Source organism: Urocampus carinirostris, chromosome 10 (genome assembly GCF_059441175.1).
Source record: "Urocampus carinirostris isolate Australia breed hairy pipefish chromosome 10, RoL_Ucar_1.0, whole genome shotgun sequence".
Classification (NCBI taxonomy): domain Eukaryota; kingdom Metazoa; phylum Chordata; class Actinopteri; order Syngnathiformes; family Syngnathidae; genus Urocampus; species Urocampus carinirostris.
The window spans coordinates 6,964,729-6,987,027 of record NC_142358.1 but is presented as its reverse complement, the minus strand read 5'-3'; the positions used below and the strand labels follow the sequence as shown (position 1 = coordinate 6,987,027).

The 22,299-nt window shown below is 40.0% G+C and overlaps 1 protein-coding gene across 2 annotated transcripts in view; it reads left to right on the top strand.

The window, feature by feature from the left end:
• Positions 1-22,048, top strand: part of LOC148357581 (uncharacterized) — a 37,706-nt gene extending 15,658 nt beyond the window's left edge. Inside the window, exon 9 of one of the 2 annotated variants that reach the window (XM_088346335.1) lies at positions 21,669-22,048. In XM_088346335.1, the coding sequence (XP_088202461.1) occupies positions 21,669-21,745 (77 nt within the window). In that variant the 3' untranslated portion in view covers positions 21,746-22,048. Of the gene's footprint in view, positions 1-574; positions 1,208-21,668 lie in introns of those variants that run through there. The other variant, XM_088346336.1, reaches the window with a different exon arrangement.
• The last annotated feature ends 251 nt before the right edge of the window (positions 22,049-22,299 follow it).

The window sequence follows — 22,299 nt, the reverse complement described above, 5'->3', positions numbered from 1 at the left end:
TTCCCGCAACCTCTTTCTTTTGTGTTTTGTTGAGTTGTGGCTTGTCTGTTTTCCGACATATTCTGCGTTGCCTTCTCTGCATGTTTTGTTCAGTAGAGCTGGTTTGTGTTCCAACATATTTTGCGTCTTATCTCTTTCACGTTTTGTCCATTTAGATCTAGTTAATGTTTACCAATTATCAAGTCTAACATTTTTGACGGTATTTGGGGGTGGTATTTCTTTAGTTTCTTTTTCAAATGACCATGTGTAATCTTAATAGAGAACAACTATCGAAAAAGGAATTCTATACTTGTATTAAAAAGCAGTCTAACAAACAAAAAATTAATCGAACCGTTATGTTTATTTTTTTCTAATGGTCAAGTGGACAATTCTTTATTGAATCCAAATGTTTGCAATTTTATGCTAAACACTTTGGCCGCGTAGCCAAATGCTTTCAAGAGTGCATTTCTTTAATGGCGCCACCTGTCTTTTATTTCTCTGTCAAGCTCTTTGTGCCCTGCCAAACATGTGGACTGCTTAATATCTCCAAATCCGTGCAAAGTAATCATTTTTTTTTTCTTCTTTAAATTTTCAGATGCAGCTGGTGCAAAGATGCTGTGTTAGGGGGTTGCGGGGTGTGTGTAGTGCAGCGCTTCAGTCGTTTCATACACACTGACGTATAAAAATAGATGATGACTTAATCAATTATAGTCTATATGTATTTGTATAATTATCATTATAAATACGGCATACCATGCTTACGTTGTTTTCACGTATTGAGGTGGAATAACAAGTTTTTTTGACCCCTCGTTACAGCATTTTCCCCACCATACGACATCAACAAAAAAATAGTTTAGTGCGCCCAAAACTTTGAGGTGCTCGTGCGTGCGACGAGTTAGGTCTCATAGATGCCTGTCTGCTATTGGTCGACATCATGCTGTATAAAATGCTAGTTTGGTGTCAGCTGAACTTCCTTGCACAGAGCTTTTCTCACTTTTTATTACGTTTATAACCTAGTGTGCTTTGTGAAGACTGCAAGTTAGCGTGATACAAAAATACACATTTTGTACCGTATTTATTACCTATGAATCCCCTTGCTAAGCAAATGGCCGTAACCAATCGTCAATCGAGACAATAATTAAGAATAAGGAGCCGATTAAAGCAAGTTTTCCCCAAAATCCTCACACATGGTGGTATTAAGATCAGTTATATATATATATATATATATATATATATATATATATATATATATATATATATATATATGTTTTTTTCTCCCCTCACTGCATCCACCCACTAACTCCACTGTACCAGCTCGTCTCGTCACACCAAAATGACACCAAAATGTTTTGTTCTTTATTTATAAAATGTGGGTTCCAAGACTAGCACTGATGATAAAGGGAGACGCAAAAACATGATAACCATAGAAATGAAGATTATCAAGAAATACAAAGAAGGCACATGCATCATTACTCACCCCCCTTATCTTATTCTTATACTCTTATACTCGTCCGCAACACCCCCCTCCCTTTATTCTACCACGACGCATATATAATCGCCAGGGCTATTTGTTTGCAAACAATTTAATCAAATTCCCTTCAATCAGCACCCTGGAAACAGAAATCAGTTTTCATATTGTTTAAAGAATGACGACACTTGTCAAGTGATGCTATAATCCCGCAAAGTACGTAAAGAATCTAAAAAAAAAACAAAGATGCAAATGTAATTGAATTGCAAAAATTGTAAAAGGAATACTATTTTTACATGGATTAACTAAAAGAAAAAGGTGCTGAGGCTGCTTATAAACAGTCTCAGCTCAGCAGCAGTCAACTGTAGTGGAAGTGTGACTCTTGCCAAGAATAAGACAAGCAGATTGGGGGGGTCTTTTCATGTGAGCATGTGTTTGTTTAATACTCAGACGGGGGGTGTTGGGGGTTAGCCACAGCTTAGGAAAGTCGCTATGCATGACCAACGTATAGCCGCATGAATGGACAAGCACACTTAATAGGAAGTACGGTGACGCAATTTTTGCTGTCTTTCTTTTTGTAGGTCATAGAAGGGAAGGGGTTGAGGGGCCGAGATGTTTTGATTTTTATTATTATTATCTTGATTTTTTTCCAAATTTAATTTCAGAACAATAAAGCTCTGACAAAATGTGTCAACATCTGTGTGACACGTCCTGTCTGCAAGCAGAACCTTCAACACCAAATGAGGAACTTTTGTTACAGCCTTTAGATCAGGGGTGTCAAACTCATTTTAACTCGGGGGCCACACAATAGAACAGACATTCTGTCGGGGGCCGGACTAGTAGATTAAAGAGAAAGAAAAAGAGATAAAGAAATAAGAAAACGAGGGATGGAAAAGGAGAGAGGGCGGGACAAAGAAAGAAAAAGAGAGAGAGGGAGAGAGCGTAAGAAACAAAAAGATAAAAAGTCACGAGAGAGGGGGAAAGAAAGGGAGAGGAAGAAAGAAATCCAAAGAGAAACAGAAAGACGGAAGGAGAGAAAAGAAAGCGCACAGCGTAGGAAGAGAGAAAGAGAAAAGAGAGAAAAAGAAAAAAGGAAGTTAGAGCAAAATAAGTTAAAAAGACACAGAGAGAGAAATAGACAAACAGCAACAATAGAAGAGAAAAAAAGAGACACAGAGAGTGAGAGAGAGAGAGAGAGAGAGAGAGAGAGAGAGGCAAAGTAGAGAGAGAGAGAGGCAAAGTAGAGAGAGAGAGAGGGAGAGAGAGAGAGAGAAATTAGTGTCCTTGTTCAAGGCACCTTTCTTTGGCAACGTTGAGTTGACATATTTCAACCTGCAGCTCGTTTTTCTCTTGCGCTTCTCTGAGTGTTGTCTCGCGGGCCGGATTCAATCCCTTAGTGGGCCTGATCTGGCCCGCGGGCCGCCTGTTTGACACATGTGCTTTAGATCATTTCAGTTTAAAAAAACTTTAAATAAATAAATAAGTGACTGTTTTTTTATTTTGAAAGCCTGACATTTGAAAACCTTTTTTACTTGAATGGATTTTTGGGGGAAAACAATCACTGTTAAGCAAAAAAACAAAAGCCGGAGCAGTTTTCTTACACCTTTGTGGCTCTTTTTGCTTCAACAAAAAGAAAAAGAAGACAAAATTATTGTGATTTTTGAACGCCACTAAGAATAGTGAAATTGTATGCCCAGTAGGTCTGCTTTCATTTTGAAGGCCAGACCTTTGACAGGATGTGAAGTCGTATGTTGCTAAAAATCTTTCTATTCAAAGGAAACTCTTGAGAAAATAATTTGTATGTGGATTGGTTTTCCTTTTATTTTGACGGCCTGTCTTCCAACATTCTTACTGTATGTACCAGTAAATTGTTATGTGTAGCGGAAAATGTATTTTACTTTAAAGGATGTCTTTTGAGAACATTATCTCTTTTAAACCATAAGTCAAAAAATGGTAATTACTTTTTGCGCTGAATAGTTGGGCTTTTATTTTGAAGGCCTGGCTTTTGATAGGATGTTGTGTAAATTGTCGAGTGTTGCATAAAACTTATCGACTTCAAAGCAAATTCATTGAGAAAATAATAAATTTTAAACAAAAAAGCAAAGAATTGTGATTAGATTGTGCTTCAACTGGTTTAACTTTTTTTTGAAGGCCTGCCTTTCGGATGTGATGTCAATTGGGTGTTGCTGTAAACCTTTTATACTATATAGAAAAATGTTTTGACAGAATGATGATCGTTAAAATATTTTGATGACATTGTGATAAAATTGTGTGTCGAGTAGCTGTGCTTTTATCACTTGGGGTTAGAAATAACTTTATCTACACTCGAGGTATTTTGACCATTAAATGTCCACCTCTTTGCAGTATAATAACTTTTTTTATCTTCGATTTTTTTTTTTAACCTCCAATCACTCAGAATGTTCAGGGGACCGTACCAACACATGCACATGTGCTTTATTTAATGCCCTCTGTAATGCTTTTTACGATGGTTTTCTTTGATGGAAACACATCAAAACCATTTAAAAGACAATACAAGGAAAGTACCTCCTAAGGGTTAATTTGAAGGAGCTGACTTTTGACAGGCTGTTAAGTAAATTGTTATTGGTTGCTTAAAACCTTTTGTACTTCAAGATAAACTTTTTGACTAAACAATGACTATTAAACAATCAAAAATATCATGACATTGTGAGGAAATTATGTTATGTTTATTTGGGTCAACTAGTTGAGATTTTATTTTGAAGGCCTAACTTAGAAATGTCAATTGTTAGTTGTTGCTGAACACCATCTGTTCTTTAAACGAATAATTTTGAGAAAAAATATGTTTTAACAAAATTAAAAATTGTAATGACATTGTTTAATGACTGTGTGTGTTTTTATTTTGAAGGTTGGTCTTTTGACAGAATGCGTTGTAATTTGTTATGTGTTACTGCAAACCTTTTCTACTTCAAGGGACACTTTTTGACAAGCTAGCTGTGGCTAAGGTAATATAACCAAAATGTCAGATTTGAAAAAGGAATAAAAGGCTAAATTTGTTAACTTGTTAAGTTAAGGATGAATAATTCCATGTGGCAGTACATCAGGAAGTAGAACGGCTGTCTTGGGACCAGAGAGGTCGCAGGTTTCATTCCCGGCTCCTCTGAGGTAAATGTCGAAGTGTCCTTGGGCAAGACACTGAAACCCTGTATGGCTTACTCCGCTATCTATGTGTGAGCGTGTGTGTGAATGGGTAAAGTGTGAAGCGTATTGTAGAGCCCTTTGGAGGTCGTCAGTGACTGGTAAGTTGCTATATAAAAATGCAGTCCATTTACCACTTTAACAGGAAAATTACTTGAATAATCATTTATTCTTTTTCATTTTTTTAAAGGAACTGTGTGCATATGTAGCTAACCAGCTAGCTCTGGCTAATGTAACATTATAAAATAAGTCATATTTTATCAAGAAATAAAAGGCAAATTTTATTGACTTGTTTTTAAAAAAAGCTAAATAACGTTATTGATACTTTCCTCAATTTCATAATTCTGTTATTGTAAAAGGCGCTCACACCCACAGGCAAGCTGGCACGCCCCCTGTCATGTCATCCAGCTAGCAAGAAGTCCATTAGTTGTGATTTAGTGTCGGCGTCCTTTTGTGCACCGCTGACATTCCCTGAATGGGAATCTCACTTTTCACCCACTCTATTTTATTCCCCCTTCAACTTTGTGGATGTGGATTGAACATTTTCTGCGGTCACACGTCTGTATCTTTTGTGTGCGATGTTTGTTTAGCACAGTGCTTCTCAACTATTTTCTGTCATGCCCCCCACGACCCTCGGAAGAAGAAATCCTCTCGCATTTTTAACATAACAAGCGCACAGGTCTTTGCTCGTCTCCATCCATGGTCGCAGTGAAGTGCTACAGGAGGAGACTTTTGGTGGTCTCTTTACCTCTACTCTCTTCACCTGTCGCTGCATTCATGTTAAATAGTTTTTTTAATTGGGTTACTTGATGTTCTGCTACACTTGTCTGCACTCCATACCCAATGGTCTTATTGTGTGCTTAATGCACTGCGTACAGACTTAATGTAAGCAAAAAACTCTGCCAATGAGAATGCTACTGCACCCTAGTGTAGTGGAGGTGCAATTGCACGTTATTCGGAAAGAGTTAAAAAAAAGTTCCCTGAAGTCAAATGCGCCCACACCCCCTTTGACTGATCCTCGCACAGACGCTGCCCCCACTATTTGAGGATCAATGGTTTAGCATCATGCGTCAAAGCCATACAACAAAGATAATAAAAAAATAATAAAACAATTATACTACAGTAATACTACAATAATAGTTTAATCCTTAAACTACTGTAATAATACAAAAATGCTACAAAAATACTACAGTTATACAACAAAAAAATCTACTTTTGAAAATACAACAAAAGTACTGCAGAAATACTAAAAAGTAATACTATGGAAATACTACAAAAATAGTACAAAAATAAAACTACAGTAACAACAAAAAAACTACAGAATTTCAAAAAAATGTAACTTCAGAAATACTACTAAAAAAAAAAAAACCCTACAGTAATACTTCAAAATTACATGATATGAAATGATCTGCATTTATATAGCGCTTTTCAAGTCAATAAAGACTTCCCAAAGCGCTTTACAATATGCTTCACATTTCTCAATAGCGGCCGTGCAGCCATGTAAGGCACAAACCTGCTTATCGGGGGCATTAGGGGTTCAGTGTCTTACCCAAGGACACTTCGACATGTAACACGGAGGAGCCGGTATTCAAACTGCGATCTCTTGATCCCAAGACGACCGCTCTACCTCCTGAGCCACTGCCGCCCCGATAACAAATAAAGTGCTTAAAACCGGGACCTAATATACCATTCTACTTTAATTGTGGTTGTTTTAAAACCAATTTAATAAAACTACTGTAATCATGGAATGAGTTATTGTAGGTATGCAAATTAACAAGTAACTGGGCCCCCAAATCATTTTTTGCTTAGGGCCCCATGAAGGCTTCGGCTGCTCCTGTACAAACCAATAGGAGACGGGCAGCTTATACCAAATTGACCAATAGCAGACAGGCACATAACTTGCACAGTCCTACACACAAACACCATAAAGTGGAATTATGTAATTGTTTCGGCATACAAAACAATTACATATTATAATAAAAGACATCGGATCCCACATTGTAATGAAAATAGATTTTTAACTAGGGTACGCCTTAACCCGGGGATTGACTGTATATGTAAATAAAATGGTAAAAGAAGAAGAAAAAATAGTATCTTTGCAACAAGAAAATTGAAATAGTCAAGAGCAGTAGCTGGCATAATTTCTTCTCCTATATCTTCCTCCACTTGTCGTTCTCTGTGGGTGGTCCTCTGCCGGGAGTCATTCCCAAACAATCGACGTTAATCCAGGGAGGGATTCAAAGGGGATCTTGGCTGTAGTGTACAGTACACACAATCGGAGACAGGGAGGATTTTGGCCATTTTTTTGTAGAAAATGCTTGAGCACGATCCATCAAGTGGAACGTGGGACGGCTACGGCATGTTAATACTTATTCCAGCTCTAAATTCTTGTCGTTTTCCTCGACTACGGTTCTATTTCTGGTAGTCACATTGAGCATAGACCCCCGAGTGGGCCTCAGACTTTTGGGATTAGCGGGCCTGATGCTCTAAATGGCTTGGAATGTCAGCTACACGTTTCCAAATTGCTGCAATTGGCATTTGGAAATGCTTACCCGATTTCAGCACGTTAGCAGGTGCTACAACGGCATTAACAACTCTTGGAGCGCAACCCTAGTGCCTCCTGGTCACAAGGAGGCGGCCAAGAGCTATTGATTTGAAATGGGCAAATGTTTTGGAGAGGATAGTATAATTGTACATTGTTTCGGAGTATACATCATAATAACAGCTAAGCTGTTGAAAATCAACGCATTTCGTCAAATCAGTATCTGGCTTACTGGTTTATGTAGCTTAATGTGCTAATGTTGGAGGCTAACTTTAAAGGCATGACATAGCACGACAAAATTATATAACTAAAATAATGTACCAGTATATTTATTTTAAAATATTCCGTATCCAGCTTACTGGTTTATCGTATCGTTTCAATAAACACTCTTGTATTTTAATGTCTCATCTTAAGCGCAGAGGTTGGTAAACTACGTCTCGTGGGTCAAATGCAGCCTGTCAGGCTTTTTCATCCAGCCTGCCAAACAAAAAGGGTAGAAATACAATGACAATATATATATATGTAACCGCGTTGTACGTGTCCCACCAAAGATCCACATTCACGCTGGACTGGATGATGAGGTTTTTATTATTACAGTTCTGCAAATGGATGAGTCACAACATTAGCTTTTTCTGCTGGGTTTGATCTCTTTGATCTCTTTGTAGTACTCTGGTTAAACTGACAAAACCCCGCCTCCTGGTCACATGTTAGAAGCCAAAACCAAACCCCACCCCATACCAGCAGATGGCACTGTTGGACTCAGCATTGCAGGACATTTACCAAAAACTATACACATATTTCAGCAGGAATTTCAATAAAACAAAAGTTATTATTACACCCGTTACATACACCCCCCTGAAATTTTGCTAAATATGGGAGTGCTACACTAAACAGAAAAAAAATCACATGCCAAAAAGGCAAATACTGATGAAAAAGAGGACACGAAAACTGGTACAGTATTACTAGGAACAAACTGAAGTGTATGTCAGTTCTAAAACTCTCCCAAAAAGGAGTGTGAAAAGAAAGGAGGCGATCAAACTCCTAACTAAGCACAGACTCAAAGATGCCTGTTACATCTCTGAAATATCAAACATTGTTCCTGTAGTTGTAAGTGCTCACATAGGCACAATTCTTGTTTCTTACTCAAGCTTTGTTACTCAAATTGAAAGTGCATCTCTACTGAACTTAAACTAGGAACTTGCAGATATTGCGGACAGAGGATTGTCACCTACCACATGGTCATTCATCTGACAAATAAGACGACTAGGAGGCCTGATGGACTGGCGGACCCTAAGACCATAACGGTTAGGTTGAGCACAAATAACCTGAGCTTGAAGGTCTGGGGCAGTCAAGTCTAAACAGTCAGTATCAGGGGAGTCTGCGTCCAGATGGTCAGTGTTCAATGGGGTCTCGTCTGGGAGACCCATACCCAAAGGGATCATGTTTTCAGAGCACTGTGATGGGCTTTCCGTATTGTCACTTGAAGTATGGTCAACATCTTGTTCGGGGATGTGCTGACTTCCTCGACTGGATGTATCATCTGTGAGAGAGTCGGACTGGGCATCAGATCTGCTGTCTAGTGAGTTATCCTTCACTTCTGGATGAACTTGCTCTTCACCTGCCTGTATCACCCAGTTTACTGTACGGACATCACTGTCTTCAACCGCGTCAGGTAAATCAGGGCATACATCACTTCCATGCATAGCAGCGTCAGACTCTGAGTGTTCAGATTCGCTGGCCAGATCATCCTCACAGGGCAAGAAGCTAACAGAGAGCAGCAAATTCCTGTGAACTACCTTCTCTTTGCCCGTCAGACAATCCTTGACTCTGTAGACATTGAGATCAGGCTTGACTGATATGACTTCATACGGGGTTGACTCCCACTTGTCTGCAACTTTGCGTTTCCCCGGGACACCTCTGTTGGCGATCAACACCCGGTCTCCCACGACGAGAGGTGATCCTTTGGCCCTACGGTTGTACAGCTTGGCATGACGAGTCTGTTCTCTGAGAGTATTCCTCTGTACAATCTGAGCAGCTTCATGTAGATCTTTCTTCAGATGGCGTACAAAGTCAGAGTAGCTGACAACAGCATCATTGGTATTAGCATGTTGAAACATGACATCGACAGGGAGACGAGGGATCCTACCAAACACTAGGTAAAACGGTGCAAACCCTGTTGTCTCATGCTCTGTGCAGTTATAGCAGAATGTGAGCTGCTGCAGCATTTGTGGCCACTTTGCTTTGGGCTGAGGGGGAAGGGTTCTGATCATATCTCCCAATGTTCGGTTGAATCGTTCTGCGATGCCATTTCCCATGGGGTGGTACGGAGTGGTATGGGATTTCTGCACCCCTGCCATCTCTAGAAGCTCTTTGATCAGTTTGCTCTCAAAATTAGCTCCCTGATCAGAGTGGATACGCCGTGGGAAACCATAGACAAGGAAGAAATCCTGCCACAGACGGCGAGCAACTTGTTTGGCGGTTTGATTCCTGCAAGGGAAGGCGTGCGCCATCTTGGAGAAATGATCAGTTACGACCAGGACATCTACAGACTTGTTCTCTTGCTCAGCAGTCCAAAAGTCTATACAGACCAACTCCATAGGCTCAGAGGTGACTATGTTCTTGAGTGGTGCACGGTTGTGTGGTTCCGGTGTTTTCCCTACTACACAGCGCTGACAGGATTTGACATAATTCACAACATCACGTTCCATGCCATTCCAGAAGAATCGTTGCCGCACCAGAGACAAAGTACGGTTCTGGCCTTGGTGACCTGCTGAGTCATGTAAACCTTGAAGGACTTTCTGTTTCAATGAATCAGGCACCACAAACTGGAAGATTTTCTTGGCCATGTGAGGATCTTTCCTTATTTTGTAGAGCATGCCATTCTGTATGGTGAGTCTGCTCCAATGCTTCAGTAGTTTCATCACACTAGGCGACTCGACAGCTCTCTCACGCCTGGTAGGTCTCTTGTGTCTATGCACAAAGTACATGGTCCTGCTTATTGTGTTGTCCTGTTCTTGTAAACCAACAAGCTGACTCTGTGGGAGTGCCGTTGACTGATCTCCCTTCTGCAGAAGATTGAAGTTGGCGTCTGTTCCCATCACTTGACCCACGCCACCAGTGGACTGAGCACTGAAGACAGCAGCAACCTCTTCTGATGTCACAGAACCATTGGAGCCTGATGGATTAGCCCTTTTTACTGACTCGTCTGATGTCCCAGCACTCTCGTCTACAACAGCGTGACAATTGTTGGATACTCTGAACACCTCTTGCACAGTACTGTTGTTCACCCTGTTGACTTGGTCCAAGAGCGAAGTATAGGGCTCGGTAACAAGGCGATGACCCACACATGACCGTACAAATGGCTCACGGCTCAGAGCGTCGGCTACGATGTTCTTTGGTCCAGGAATGTACTTCAGGTCAAAATTGTATGCAGCTAGCTTCGCTACCCACCGCTGTTCACACGCATCAAGTCTTGGTTTGGTCAAAATGTATGTAAGTGGGTTATTGTCGGTCCACGTGGTAAAGTGTCTTCCTTTCAACCAATGGCTGAATTTATCACATACCGCCCATTTCAAGGCAAGAAATTCGAGCCTGTGTGCAGGGTAGTTGAGCTGGGAGCGAGAGAGCGTCTTACTTGCAAAGGCGACTGGTCTGGCTACTTTTCCACCAGGTGGCAGCTGTGACAGGACTGCTCCAATCCCATCAAAGGATGCGTCGACAGCCAGAATAAACGGCGCATCAAAATCTGGGTGGGCCAGAGTGACACCTGTCACAAGGTCGTGCTTCAGTGTTTCAAAGGCGTTCTGGCATGCATCGGACCAATCTGCAGGCGTCAGCTTCACTTGACCTTTCTTGCGGGCTCTCTTGCGCTTATGCTTGTCACCAGATTCAGATGTGAGCCTGAACAGAGGTTTTGCCTTCGCAGAACATGCTTCAATGAAGCTTTGGAAATACATCACCATGCCTAGAAAAGATCTGATTTTACTAGGGCATGGCGTCTTGCCATCCGACTCCATTAGATCAGTGACTTGTACGTCATTTATCGCTCTCACTTTCTCGGGGTCAGTCCGAATTCCATCCTCACTGATGACATGCCCAAGAAATTTCACAGTCCGTCTGAGGAAAAAACACTTTTTGGGTGCGAGCTTGAGGTTGTGTTCCTTAAGGCGAGTAAACACCATCTGCAGGCGTTGGAGTGCAACTTCCTCTGTGGGGGCAAACACCATCAGATCGTCGAGGTAACATAATAGGCTCATGAAATTCTGATCACCAAATATTGACATCATCATCCTCATAAATGTTGCTGGGCTGTTGCAAAGTCCCTGAGGGAGCCGGTTGTACTCGTGAAGGCCGAATGGTGAGGAGAATGCCGTGTACTTTTTGTCGTCAGGGTGCAAGGGGACATTGTAGTAGCCTGACGTCAGATCCATTGTGGAGAAAAAGGCATTTCCCCCAAGTGCGGCCAAAGCATCAGCTTGATGCGGTAGTGGGTAGGCATCCTTTATGGTTCTTGCATTAAGCCTTCTGAAATCAGTACATACCCTTAGTTCTCCATTCCGCTTCCATATGAGAACAAGCGCAGATGCATAGTCGCTAGTCGACTTCTGAATAATTCCTTTCTCTTCCATCTCGTTCAGAGTCGTCCTCAGTTTTTCATACTGACTTGGTGGTATACGTCTGTAGGGTAGACGGAACGGCTTATCATCAACAAGGTGGATACGATGTACAAACTCTTTGGCCTCTCCACAGTCCATCTTATGGCGAGAAAAGATTGACTCGAATTGTTCGATGATATGAAGGAGCTTGTCTTTACACTGCAGCGAAACCTCACATGACTTCAGGTCAATGTCTTGCAGTCCCAGAGCTTCCAATGCACGCATCATGTCCTCTTCTGACCTGGGTCGGACCTCTTTGCTCTGTACACTCTGCACGTTGCACTTGACCTCCTCTGCATTGGGCAGGTCTTCCGCTGCGATACAAGGAGACACATCTGCAATTTTCCTGTTTCTTCTCAGCACCACAACTCTGTCCGTGGGATTAAATACTTTAACAGGCACCCATCCATCTCCCCAGAGTGGAGTAACAACTCGTCCGACAAGGACTTGTCTGGGCGCAGCCTTAGATTGGGTTGGCTCAACGACCACTGTGCTGCCCGCTGATGCCCCGGCCAACTCAGGTAACTTGCCCCAAATAACGTACTCGGTCCGTGGATTCAGCGTCACGCAACTCTTGATCTTTACTGTCCCTACCTTGTCTGGAATGCAATCACCTCTCCATCTCTCTGTGTTGGAAAGCATTGACAGGAATTGACTGTGGTTATCGGACAGACCGTTGTCAGGAGTGGAAACTAATCTCCAATAGCCATCAGTACTTTTCAATTGAGTCAAAATATATTTGATGGCATTGCTGCCAAGGATCATCTGTTCTGTCTGGCCTGGCACCACCATTACTGGTATTATCATTTGGCACCCGTAAACTGTGACGTGAATGTCGTACATATCTCTGGGAGAAACTTGGTGTCCACCGCAGCCTACAATGACATAATCATCGGCCGTGTAACTCATCATATCAGGGAATTGCTGCAGGAGGGACTTAGCCGTGTCCTCACTTACTGTACAAGCCATCGACCCGCTGTCCAACAGCGCTCTGAAAGTGGGGCCTTCTTGCACAAGTACAGGTGTGTAAAACAGTTCGTCAGTCTCCGCTATTCTCTGAAACCCCTGAAAGATCAGCTTCTTCGATGGAGGTATCTTGTTGCTATACAACTCATAAATTGATTTATTGTCTTGCATGTCAGGCTTCACATTAGTGGTGGGAGGTTTACTCAGTTGATCTGCACTGTTCTCCCCTAAGCGCAGATCAGTTAGTTTCCCTGAGGCAGCGGGACAACTTTCGTCACTGGACAATCACGTCGAGAATGCCAGTGAAAGCAAAGGTTTTTGTCTCGGCAATGAGAGAGAGCACTGTGTTCGACTTCTTTGCAAATGATACATGGCTTGGCAGTGAAACCATTTATTCTGGCTCCAGGTCGCCTGGTTGGAGCTCCCCCTCTCTCTTGAAACTGGTTCGAAGTAACACGTATCAGAACTTTCTCCAACATACTAATAACGTCCGTTAGAGAGACATACTGTGGGCTCGGAGTCTGAGGTGGCTCGTGCACGAGGGTTGGACCATGGTTCACCTCAGCTTTGTGTACGGCAATTTCCGCTCTATTCGCAGGTTGTTGTAGGGAATCTGCTTTGTAGCTCTTCTCAGCGTGGTATTCATTCAGCACCTCTAGTACCTCACATGCTGACCACTTTTCGATGGTTTTTGATCTGTAAGTGAGTGCCAGTTCCTTGCATGGGCAGTTCCGAATAAACATGCGAGTAACCTCTATTTCAGGGTTGTCAAATGTTTTGCCCTGCTCACTCAAGCACTCAGAGGCAAGGTCAGCTGCTCTGTTTAGTCTCAGCCAGTAGTCATAGGGGTCTTCCTGGTCTTTGGGCAAAGTTGAATAAAAGTCAGCTAAAGGGACAGCAGAGTACTTGGTACAGCTAAAGTATTTCCTGAGAAGACTATAAATCATGTCAGGGCGGGTATAGACGTCTATATTACTGTTTCTAATGCTAAACCTAACTACATCTTTAGCTTTTCCTCTCAAATGTATAAGGATTTCCTCTGCTTGCTCTTCAAGTCTCACATCACTCCTTTTTATAAATGTCCTCATTAGATCTTCCCACTCATGTATTGTTATTGAGTCTGAGCCATCCCCAATAAATGACGGCGGTTCCTTAACCTTTCTCTGCGTTACCACCTGACTCAATCTGTTTGCTTCATCTTGTGTGGCAGCAGCGTTAGGAGCTACTATCTTACGTGACTGTATATTTGTGAATATGCTATCAGCCAATTTATGTCCTATCTCCTGAATAATATTTGTCATCTGATCAGCTACACCCTCAGAAACGTCACTTGTGCTCTGAGTAAACATGTTTCAAAGATGTAAATAAGTCAAAATCGCCTGCGTAACACGTCACTGTATAGCAGTTTTAAATACTGTGAGCTGATGGCTTAATGAAATGATGTGGCAGGTAGGACAGTCCTCGGTTCGGAGAGCTTGATAGAAGTCACGGGTCACGGCACCAATGTAACCGCGTTGTACGTGTCCCACCAAAGATCCACATTCACGCTGGACTGGATGATGAGGTTTTTATTATTACAGTTCTGCAAATGGATGAGTCACAACATTAGCTTTTTCTGCTGGGTTTGATCTCTTTGATCTCTTTGTAGTACTCTGGTTAAACTGACAAAACCCCGCCTCCTGGTCACATGTTAGAAGCCAAAACCAAACCCCACCCCATACCAGCAGATGGCACTGTTGGACTCAGCATTGCAGGACATTTACCAAAAACTATACACATATTTCAGCAGGAATTTCAATAAAACAAAAGTTATTATTACACCCGTTACATATATATATATATATATATATATATATATATAATAGTAAATGAAGTACTACGAATAAAAAAATGTGTTTTCACTTCTTCCCCTTATTGTCCATTTGTGTGTACACAACAAAAATATTACTCAAAAAATACTAAAAAAATACTTCAAGAGTAAATATCAAATTTTGCGCTTAAAACAAAAACCTCATATGTTAGTTTATTTTTTTCTGAAAAGAAGAAATACTGTAGAAATATGACAAAAATAATACGGGACAAATGTTTAAACAGAAATACCAAATAGTTGCCCATTCCTGCTTGAGAGCCTAACTAGTTAATTAGCATTGGGTAAATCAACACTCTTGTAACTTAATGAGGTAACTTTAAAGGCTAACTGGCTTATATGTATCGGGTAAAGTAGGACTCTTGTAGCTGAATATGCTAACTTTGGAGGCTAACAACATCGTAAAACTAGGAATGATTTATAATCAGTATTATTGGTCAAAATAATAAGGCCCAACCTTCAAAATAAAAACACACACAGTCAAATTTAGCTCAGGACGAGTTAATCACCAGGCCCGAGCTGCCATTAGGGAGTAACTTCATACTTGTATTTTTTCTCTTTTTTTCCTTCTTCCGTCCTCCCCCTTGGAGAAGTTAAGGAGAAGAAGCGGGTCACTTGCCGCGTTACAACCATTAACGTAATGAACGTTGGCATTGTTAATTGTTTTCTGTTGGGCCTGATGAGGTGAGGAGAGCTACGCCGCCATTAAGGGTGGACTGGAAGAGGAAAAAAAGGAAGAGGGGGAGGGGAAACTGGGGACAAGCCGAAAAAAAGTAAAGCAAGGCGCCTGAGTGAAGAGATTGAATTGTCAGTGCAGGTTATGATTAGGAGGCGCAGAGGCAGCCATGTGAAGAAATGAATTTCATGCCTGTTGATTCCGTAAATTCTCTGGGAATGTCGGGATTCCTGCGGCAGGCGCAAGGAAAACGGAGGACAAATGAGGAGATAAAAATCTGACATTAATGATTTATTTTTGCCTTAGGCCTGGATTAGCAATTATCTTGTCATACGTTTGTTGCCTGAAAATTGCTGGCTTTTTTTTTTGCTAGTTAGGTATGTGTTAATAAATTGTATTTTCCAGACTATAAGTCGCAGTTTTTTTCATAGTTTGGACCGGGGGTACGACTTATACTCCGATGAGACTTGTATGCAAAATTATTAACGCTTTATTATCATTGAGTTTTACATTTTCATTACCGGTACAGTATAACACGTCACATGTTGATTTCACACTAAACCGAAGTGGGCAGTTGACAATTTCACCCATGACCGCGACGTAGAAGAGGAAAGAGGAAGAGCTTTTCGTCTACATCCTGAGTGGGGGGGAGTTGTTTACCGGTAAAGTGGACACAGAGAATAAATATTTCATTTTATTTAGTCATTTGGAAAGAAGCTGAAAGCATGTTTTTCAGCTAGAGCCCTGGTGTCAAGCATGCGGTCCATGGGCCAGATCAGGCCTGCCAATAGATTCAATCAGGCCCGCGAGACAATATAAAGAGAAGTGCAAGATAAAATATGAGCTGCAGTTTTGAATATGCCTACTAGATATCACCAACGCCAAGTGTCACTCGCTTTCTCACTCTCTTTCTCTCTCCATTCTTTTTTCTCTCTCTTCTTTTTCTTACTCTCTCCCTATCTTTGTACCGTCTGTTCTTTTCTCTATTTTTTTTTCTTTCTTCCCTTTTTCATTTCTCCCACTCTAATCTCTCTCTCTTTTGATCCCTCTCTTCTTTTCTCTCTCTTTTCCCTCTCTCTCTCCTCATTTTCTCTCTTTCTCTTCTTTTTTTACCCTTTTATTTTTTCTCTCTGGATAGGTACATGTTGTCATGCTTTTACCTTTTGAACATAGATAGCCATTTTGCTACCAAGCTATCTATTGATAAAGACTTACACCATACCAGATAAACAGATCTTGTCATTCGTTTACCTCCCGAAAAAGCCAGCTTTCCATTGATAAAGACCTACAGTACGTCCTAGTCGATAGACACATATTGTTTTTCGTTTTATTCCTGAAAACAGCTGTCTTTTTTCTAATTGGCTATTTTTTGATGAAGACCCACGTCTTAATAGATGGATACATATTGCCATTGGTTTATCTCCTGACAATAACTAGCTTTTTTGCTCGCAAGTTATCAACACAGAATATATGGACATAGTGTTTTCTTGTTGTATATACATATTCGACTTGATTGAATCCTATTTTAAACCTCTTTTATAGATACTGTACACCGCGTTTGCAAAGAACATTTCATTAGCATTTTATGGTAATCACAACGAAGACAAACTTGAATCTTAAATCTATTTATATATACTTATCGAAAATAACACGGGAGCTGCTGGAGTGGCTGCCATTCGTGACGGCGCCGGAGAAACGATTCAATTTGAATCATGTACAAACAAACAAACAATTGAATCATGTACAAGAAACGATTCAATCTGAATCATGTACAAACAAACAAACAATTGAATCATGTAGAACAAACAAACAAAATATTTATGTTTCAATAAGTGGAGTGTTAATAAAATGGGGGGAAAATAATTTCTGATACTGATATAACCAGGTAAAACTAATTTTAAGTTACCTGTCCAAATGAATGTTGTGCCAGCTCACCTTTCCCACTCTCTCTGCTCGCTCCTGAAACTTTATCAAATAGTCCAAAATTTTACCTCATCTTCTCCGCTCACCTCGTCGTCCTCTTCTCCTTCCACTTCGCACTACAGAGACTTTTTAGCTGAGCCGTCTCTTATGACACCATCCCCTGATCTAGACCAAACTAATGCAAGCAAAAATGCAATGGCAAAGCAAAGCCACTGAGGAGCTAAACGATATGCTGTGATTGAAGGAAAATAGGTTATTAAAAGATATTTTATACTTCATATTTTAATTAAACTAGGATTCACACAAATGTGCAAAGACTAGTTCAGATTCAGATATACTCGGGGATGAATAAAGTATCTATCTATCTATCTATCTATCTATCTATCTATCTATCTTATGTCATACTAAATACATCTTGTTATTTGTTTACCTCCTGAAAACAGCTAGGTATTTTTCTGCCTAGATACCTATTTATAAAGACTGACCTCATACTAAATTGATCCTTATTGTCATTTGTTTATCTCCTGGAAATAGCTAGCTTTTTTGCTAGCTAGCTATATTTTGATTCTTTTGTCATACTAAATGGAAAAATTGTCATTAATATACTTCCTGAAAAAAGCTAGCCTTTTTGCTACCTAGCTATCTATCAATAAAGACTTACGTCATACTCGATTGATATGTATTGTCATATGTTTACGTCTTGAAAATGGCTAACTCAAGCTATTTATCTACACTATTTATCAAGACTTATATCATATTTGATATGCACATAATGTAAATTGTTTACCTTTAAGATAGCTGGCTTTTCCTGCTAGCTATTGATCTATTGATAAATACACCATATTAGATCCATCTTATCGTTTTTTACTTTCTGAAAATAGTTATCTTTTTGATTGCTAGCTGTATATTGATAAACACTTATGTAGTACTAGATTGATAAGTATTGTCATTCGTTTACGTCTTTAAAATAGTCAGCTATTGATCGATATACATCATATTAAAAAAATGTGTATTGTTATTCACGTTCTTATGAAAATAGGTAGCTTTCTGGCTACATTAAAATTTATTGGTAAATACAGTACTTACATCATACTAGATAGATGTATTGTATATAATGTCATTTGTTTACATCCTGAAAACAACTAGATCTTATGCTATTTAGCTAGCTATTGTTAAAGTCCTACGTGATACTAGATAGATACATTTTATCATTGTTTACGGCCTTAAAAAATCTGGGCAATTTTGCTACGTGGCTTTTGATAATTATTTAGGTCATGCTTGATACGTCTTCTCATTCGTTTACATCCTAAAAATAGCTAGCTTTTGTTGCTGGCTAGCTAACTCATGAGAAAAAAAATAGAGAGATAAATACATCTTGTCATTCATTTGCCTCCTAAAACTAGCTATCTTCTTTGCTAGCTAGCTCGGTAGCTACTGATAAATACACACCTCATACTAAATTCTTATATATTGTCTTTTGTTAATCTCCCAAAAATATCTAGCTTTTTGAATAGTCTTACATCATATTAGACGGATACATTTAGTCTTTTATTTGTTAAAATATTTTCTAACTGGGCAGCACGGTGGGGCAGTGGTTAGCGTGTGTGCGGCACAGTTCTGAGGTCATGAGATCAAACCTCCTATGTGGAGTTTGCATGTTCTCCCCGTGCTTGCATGGGCTTCCTCCGGGTACTCCGGTTTCCTCCCACATTCCAAAAACATGCATGTTAGGTTAATTGGCCAGCGAATGAGCGAGCGAATTGTCTGTCCCTGTGTGCCCTGCGATTGGCTGGCAACCAGTTCAGGATGTCCCCTGCCCACTTCCCGAAGATAGCTGGGATGGGCTCCAGCACCCCCGCGACCCTACTGAGAATAAGCGGTGCAGATAATGGATGGATAGATATTTTCTAACTATGGAAAACATCTTTTTAAATTAAATAAAGAACATAAATTTTAGTTTTTTTAGTCAAAAATGATGAGTAGTAATACTTTATTTAATAAAACAAAATGTGTTTTAAATGAGTAAAAAAACAAGGAAAGTTATAATTATTGCATAAGTGTTTATTTTTTTAGTGAAATAAAAAATGTTGTAGTCAATAAAAAAAAGGAAAAGTAGTCTTTACAATTATTATTTTGAGTATTGATTTTAGAATTTTGATCATGTTTTTCCTAATAATACAAAAAATCGATATAATTGGTTTAAAAACTAGAAAAGTTTCAATAATAGCTAACTAAGTGGGATAAATAGCAGAATATTTTTTTTTCAGAATTAGAATTAGAATTAGAATTAGAATTGTTATTTGTTGTCAGTGATATCAACACTGTGAAACATTGTATGTAGACATGGCCCTCTAGGGTAAAACATATAATATGGAGACTTTGAAGAGAAAAAAGATAGAAGACTATCAGATTGAATAGGCAAAAAACTAAATACATTACAACGTAGTGATTGAGAAAACTGACCTGTCTTACAAGTTTTATCAAATGTTAAAATGTTAATATTGTTTTACTATAAAAATTATAAGATCTTATTGGATTATAATAACAGGATAAAAATTCATGTCTTTAGCGAAATTAGAGTTTTTTTTCCCACATGTTAATTTTTATTTAGTTAAAAAAACAAGAAAGGTTTGAGCTATAATAATTTTTAAAAAATAATTAGCAAAATAATTATTTTCATTCAACAAAAAAAGTTTATACTGTTTAAACAATAAAAAATAGAGTCTTTATCTAGATATAAAAGAGGTTATTTCTTGTTATTTATTTAATTTATTATAAATTTATATTTTTTTAAAGCGAAATAAATGATTTTTTTTTTTTTTACAGGGATTATATTTCTCTTAGGTGACAAAATTTAAGTCAAAGTAAATAAATGTAATGAATAAAAGTATTTTGTGAAATACGTTTCACAATTAAAACTACAGCAGGAGGAGGGTTGCATAAAAGCTAAGTACATGAAAAAAAACCCCACAAAAAAACGTATATCCTAGAACATAAACTAACATTACAACATCTGCTCACCAGGACATATAAAATGAATGAAATGGTTACTGTATGCAGTATCATTTAATTGTTATTATACATTTCCAATTTTATCTGCCATATTTTCTGGTCTATAAAGCCCACTGGATTATGAGCTGCTTTTTCAAATTTCTGGCCAATTTTGGGTTATTAGGTAGACCTTAAAGTCGGAAAATTAAGGTAATACTGTATGCACTATTTTGGTCATCAGAAATGCAATTAAACCACATTAATGATTCCTAAAACTGGATAATCCCAATAACAGCAATGAACTTTTGTCATCACCGATCCTGTCTTGTTTGTCGTGTCTATTGAGCATCACTGTGTACTTTTTCCTGTCCAATGAACTAACTCAATGCCCGATCACCACAAGGGCCAAAAGAGGGCCCCGAATCTTTTCTCTGTCCTGCCACAAAAGCACCGAGACACAATCGAGACGTGTAACGGGCCCCGTTGCCCCACCCGCTGCCCCGCCCACTGCCTTGAGTCTAGGACGCCTACGCTGGGCCATTGTGGACCCTAGCTCCGAACTCCACGTCTTTTCCGGCGTGGGCCATAGTGCTCCCCCATGGCCCCAAACAGGATTAGGACCCGGCTTTTCTCTGTGGATTTGGGGGTGTTACCGCGGCCTGCCCGGACCGCTGCGCTTTAATTACCTCACCACCAGGGGGCTTCTTCGTTGTGGCCCTGTGGGTAACAAGTACATAGTCTTGGGTTTGTTATTATCCAAAAATACCGCTTGAAAAACTTTTTGAAACTTCTAGGAGCCAGCAGTTCCCTCGCACTATGAATGCAAAACACTGCGGTGACAACTGAAAACAGTTATGACTCCTCCAGAGAAAAATTAGTCCTTGTTTTTCCCAACATGATTCGTATAAATCATAATAGGAGCATAACGGCAGGTTTGACAATACTTGATTCAATATTTACAATGTACTCCAACATTTTCACCCACAAATCAAATCCTCAATTTATACATCCGAATTGAACAGCAGTGGCAGTTATCTATCAAAAGTGCGACACCTCTATTTCGGTATCATCGATGTCAATGTCAGGTCGCTGAAGTTTCCTTTAATCCTCAAGGAACTATAACAAGCAAATGCAATTTGGTCCATTACCACCGCAACTACCTATGACAAAAACACAAAAAGGACACATCTTACATAAAAAAATTTTTTTTTAAATTAATTTATTTCAATTATATAGCCAAAATCAACAAAGTACTGTGCTAGTTTGCTACAAACTCCCTTGCTGCATATTGTCTGTTTACAGGTTGTGCTATTACATGTCTTGCCAAAAGCATGGACTTACACTATAAGTAATGGATACAACTGTAGAAACTTTGCCATGTGGGTAAAAAATGTTGACAAAACTAAAGAGATCATTGTCGACTTTAGGAAAAACCAGCCCAACCATGCCCCACTTTGCATCAACAACAAGGCTGTGGAGGTTGTCAGCAGTATCAAGTTCCTAGGGGTGCACATTACAAACAAACTCACCTGGTCCGTGAACACTGCATCACTGGTTAAGAGGGCACAGCAGCGCCTGTACTTCCTGCGGAGGATGAGGAGAGCCCACCTGCCCCCACCCTCCCTCATCACATTCTACAGGGGCACCATAGAGAGTATCCTGACCAGCTGTATCTCTGTGTGGTGTGGAGGCTGCAGCGCTACCGACTGGGGTAGTGTGAGGAGGGTAACGAGGACAGCAGAGAAAATAATCGGGACTACACTTCCCTCCATTCAGGACATTGGCCAGAAGCGCTGCCTATCCCATGCTAAGAACATTACCGGGGACCCCTCTCACCCCCATCATGGACTGTTCACTCTGCTAGCCTCTGGGAAGAGGTACTGCAGTGTGCGGTGCAGGACCACCAGGCTCCGCAATAGTCTAGTCCCCCTGGCCATTAGACTGTTAAATGGTCAATCTAACATATAGTTAACTTAAATCTAAACGGCTGCTAATCAGACTTTTTGCACTACTGGCAGTTTTTTATAGCTTGCCACTCCTTGCACATTGCTCTCTGCA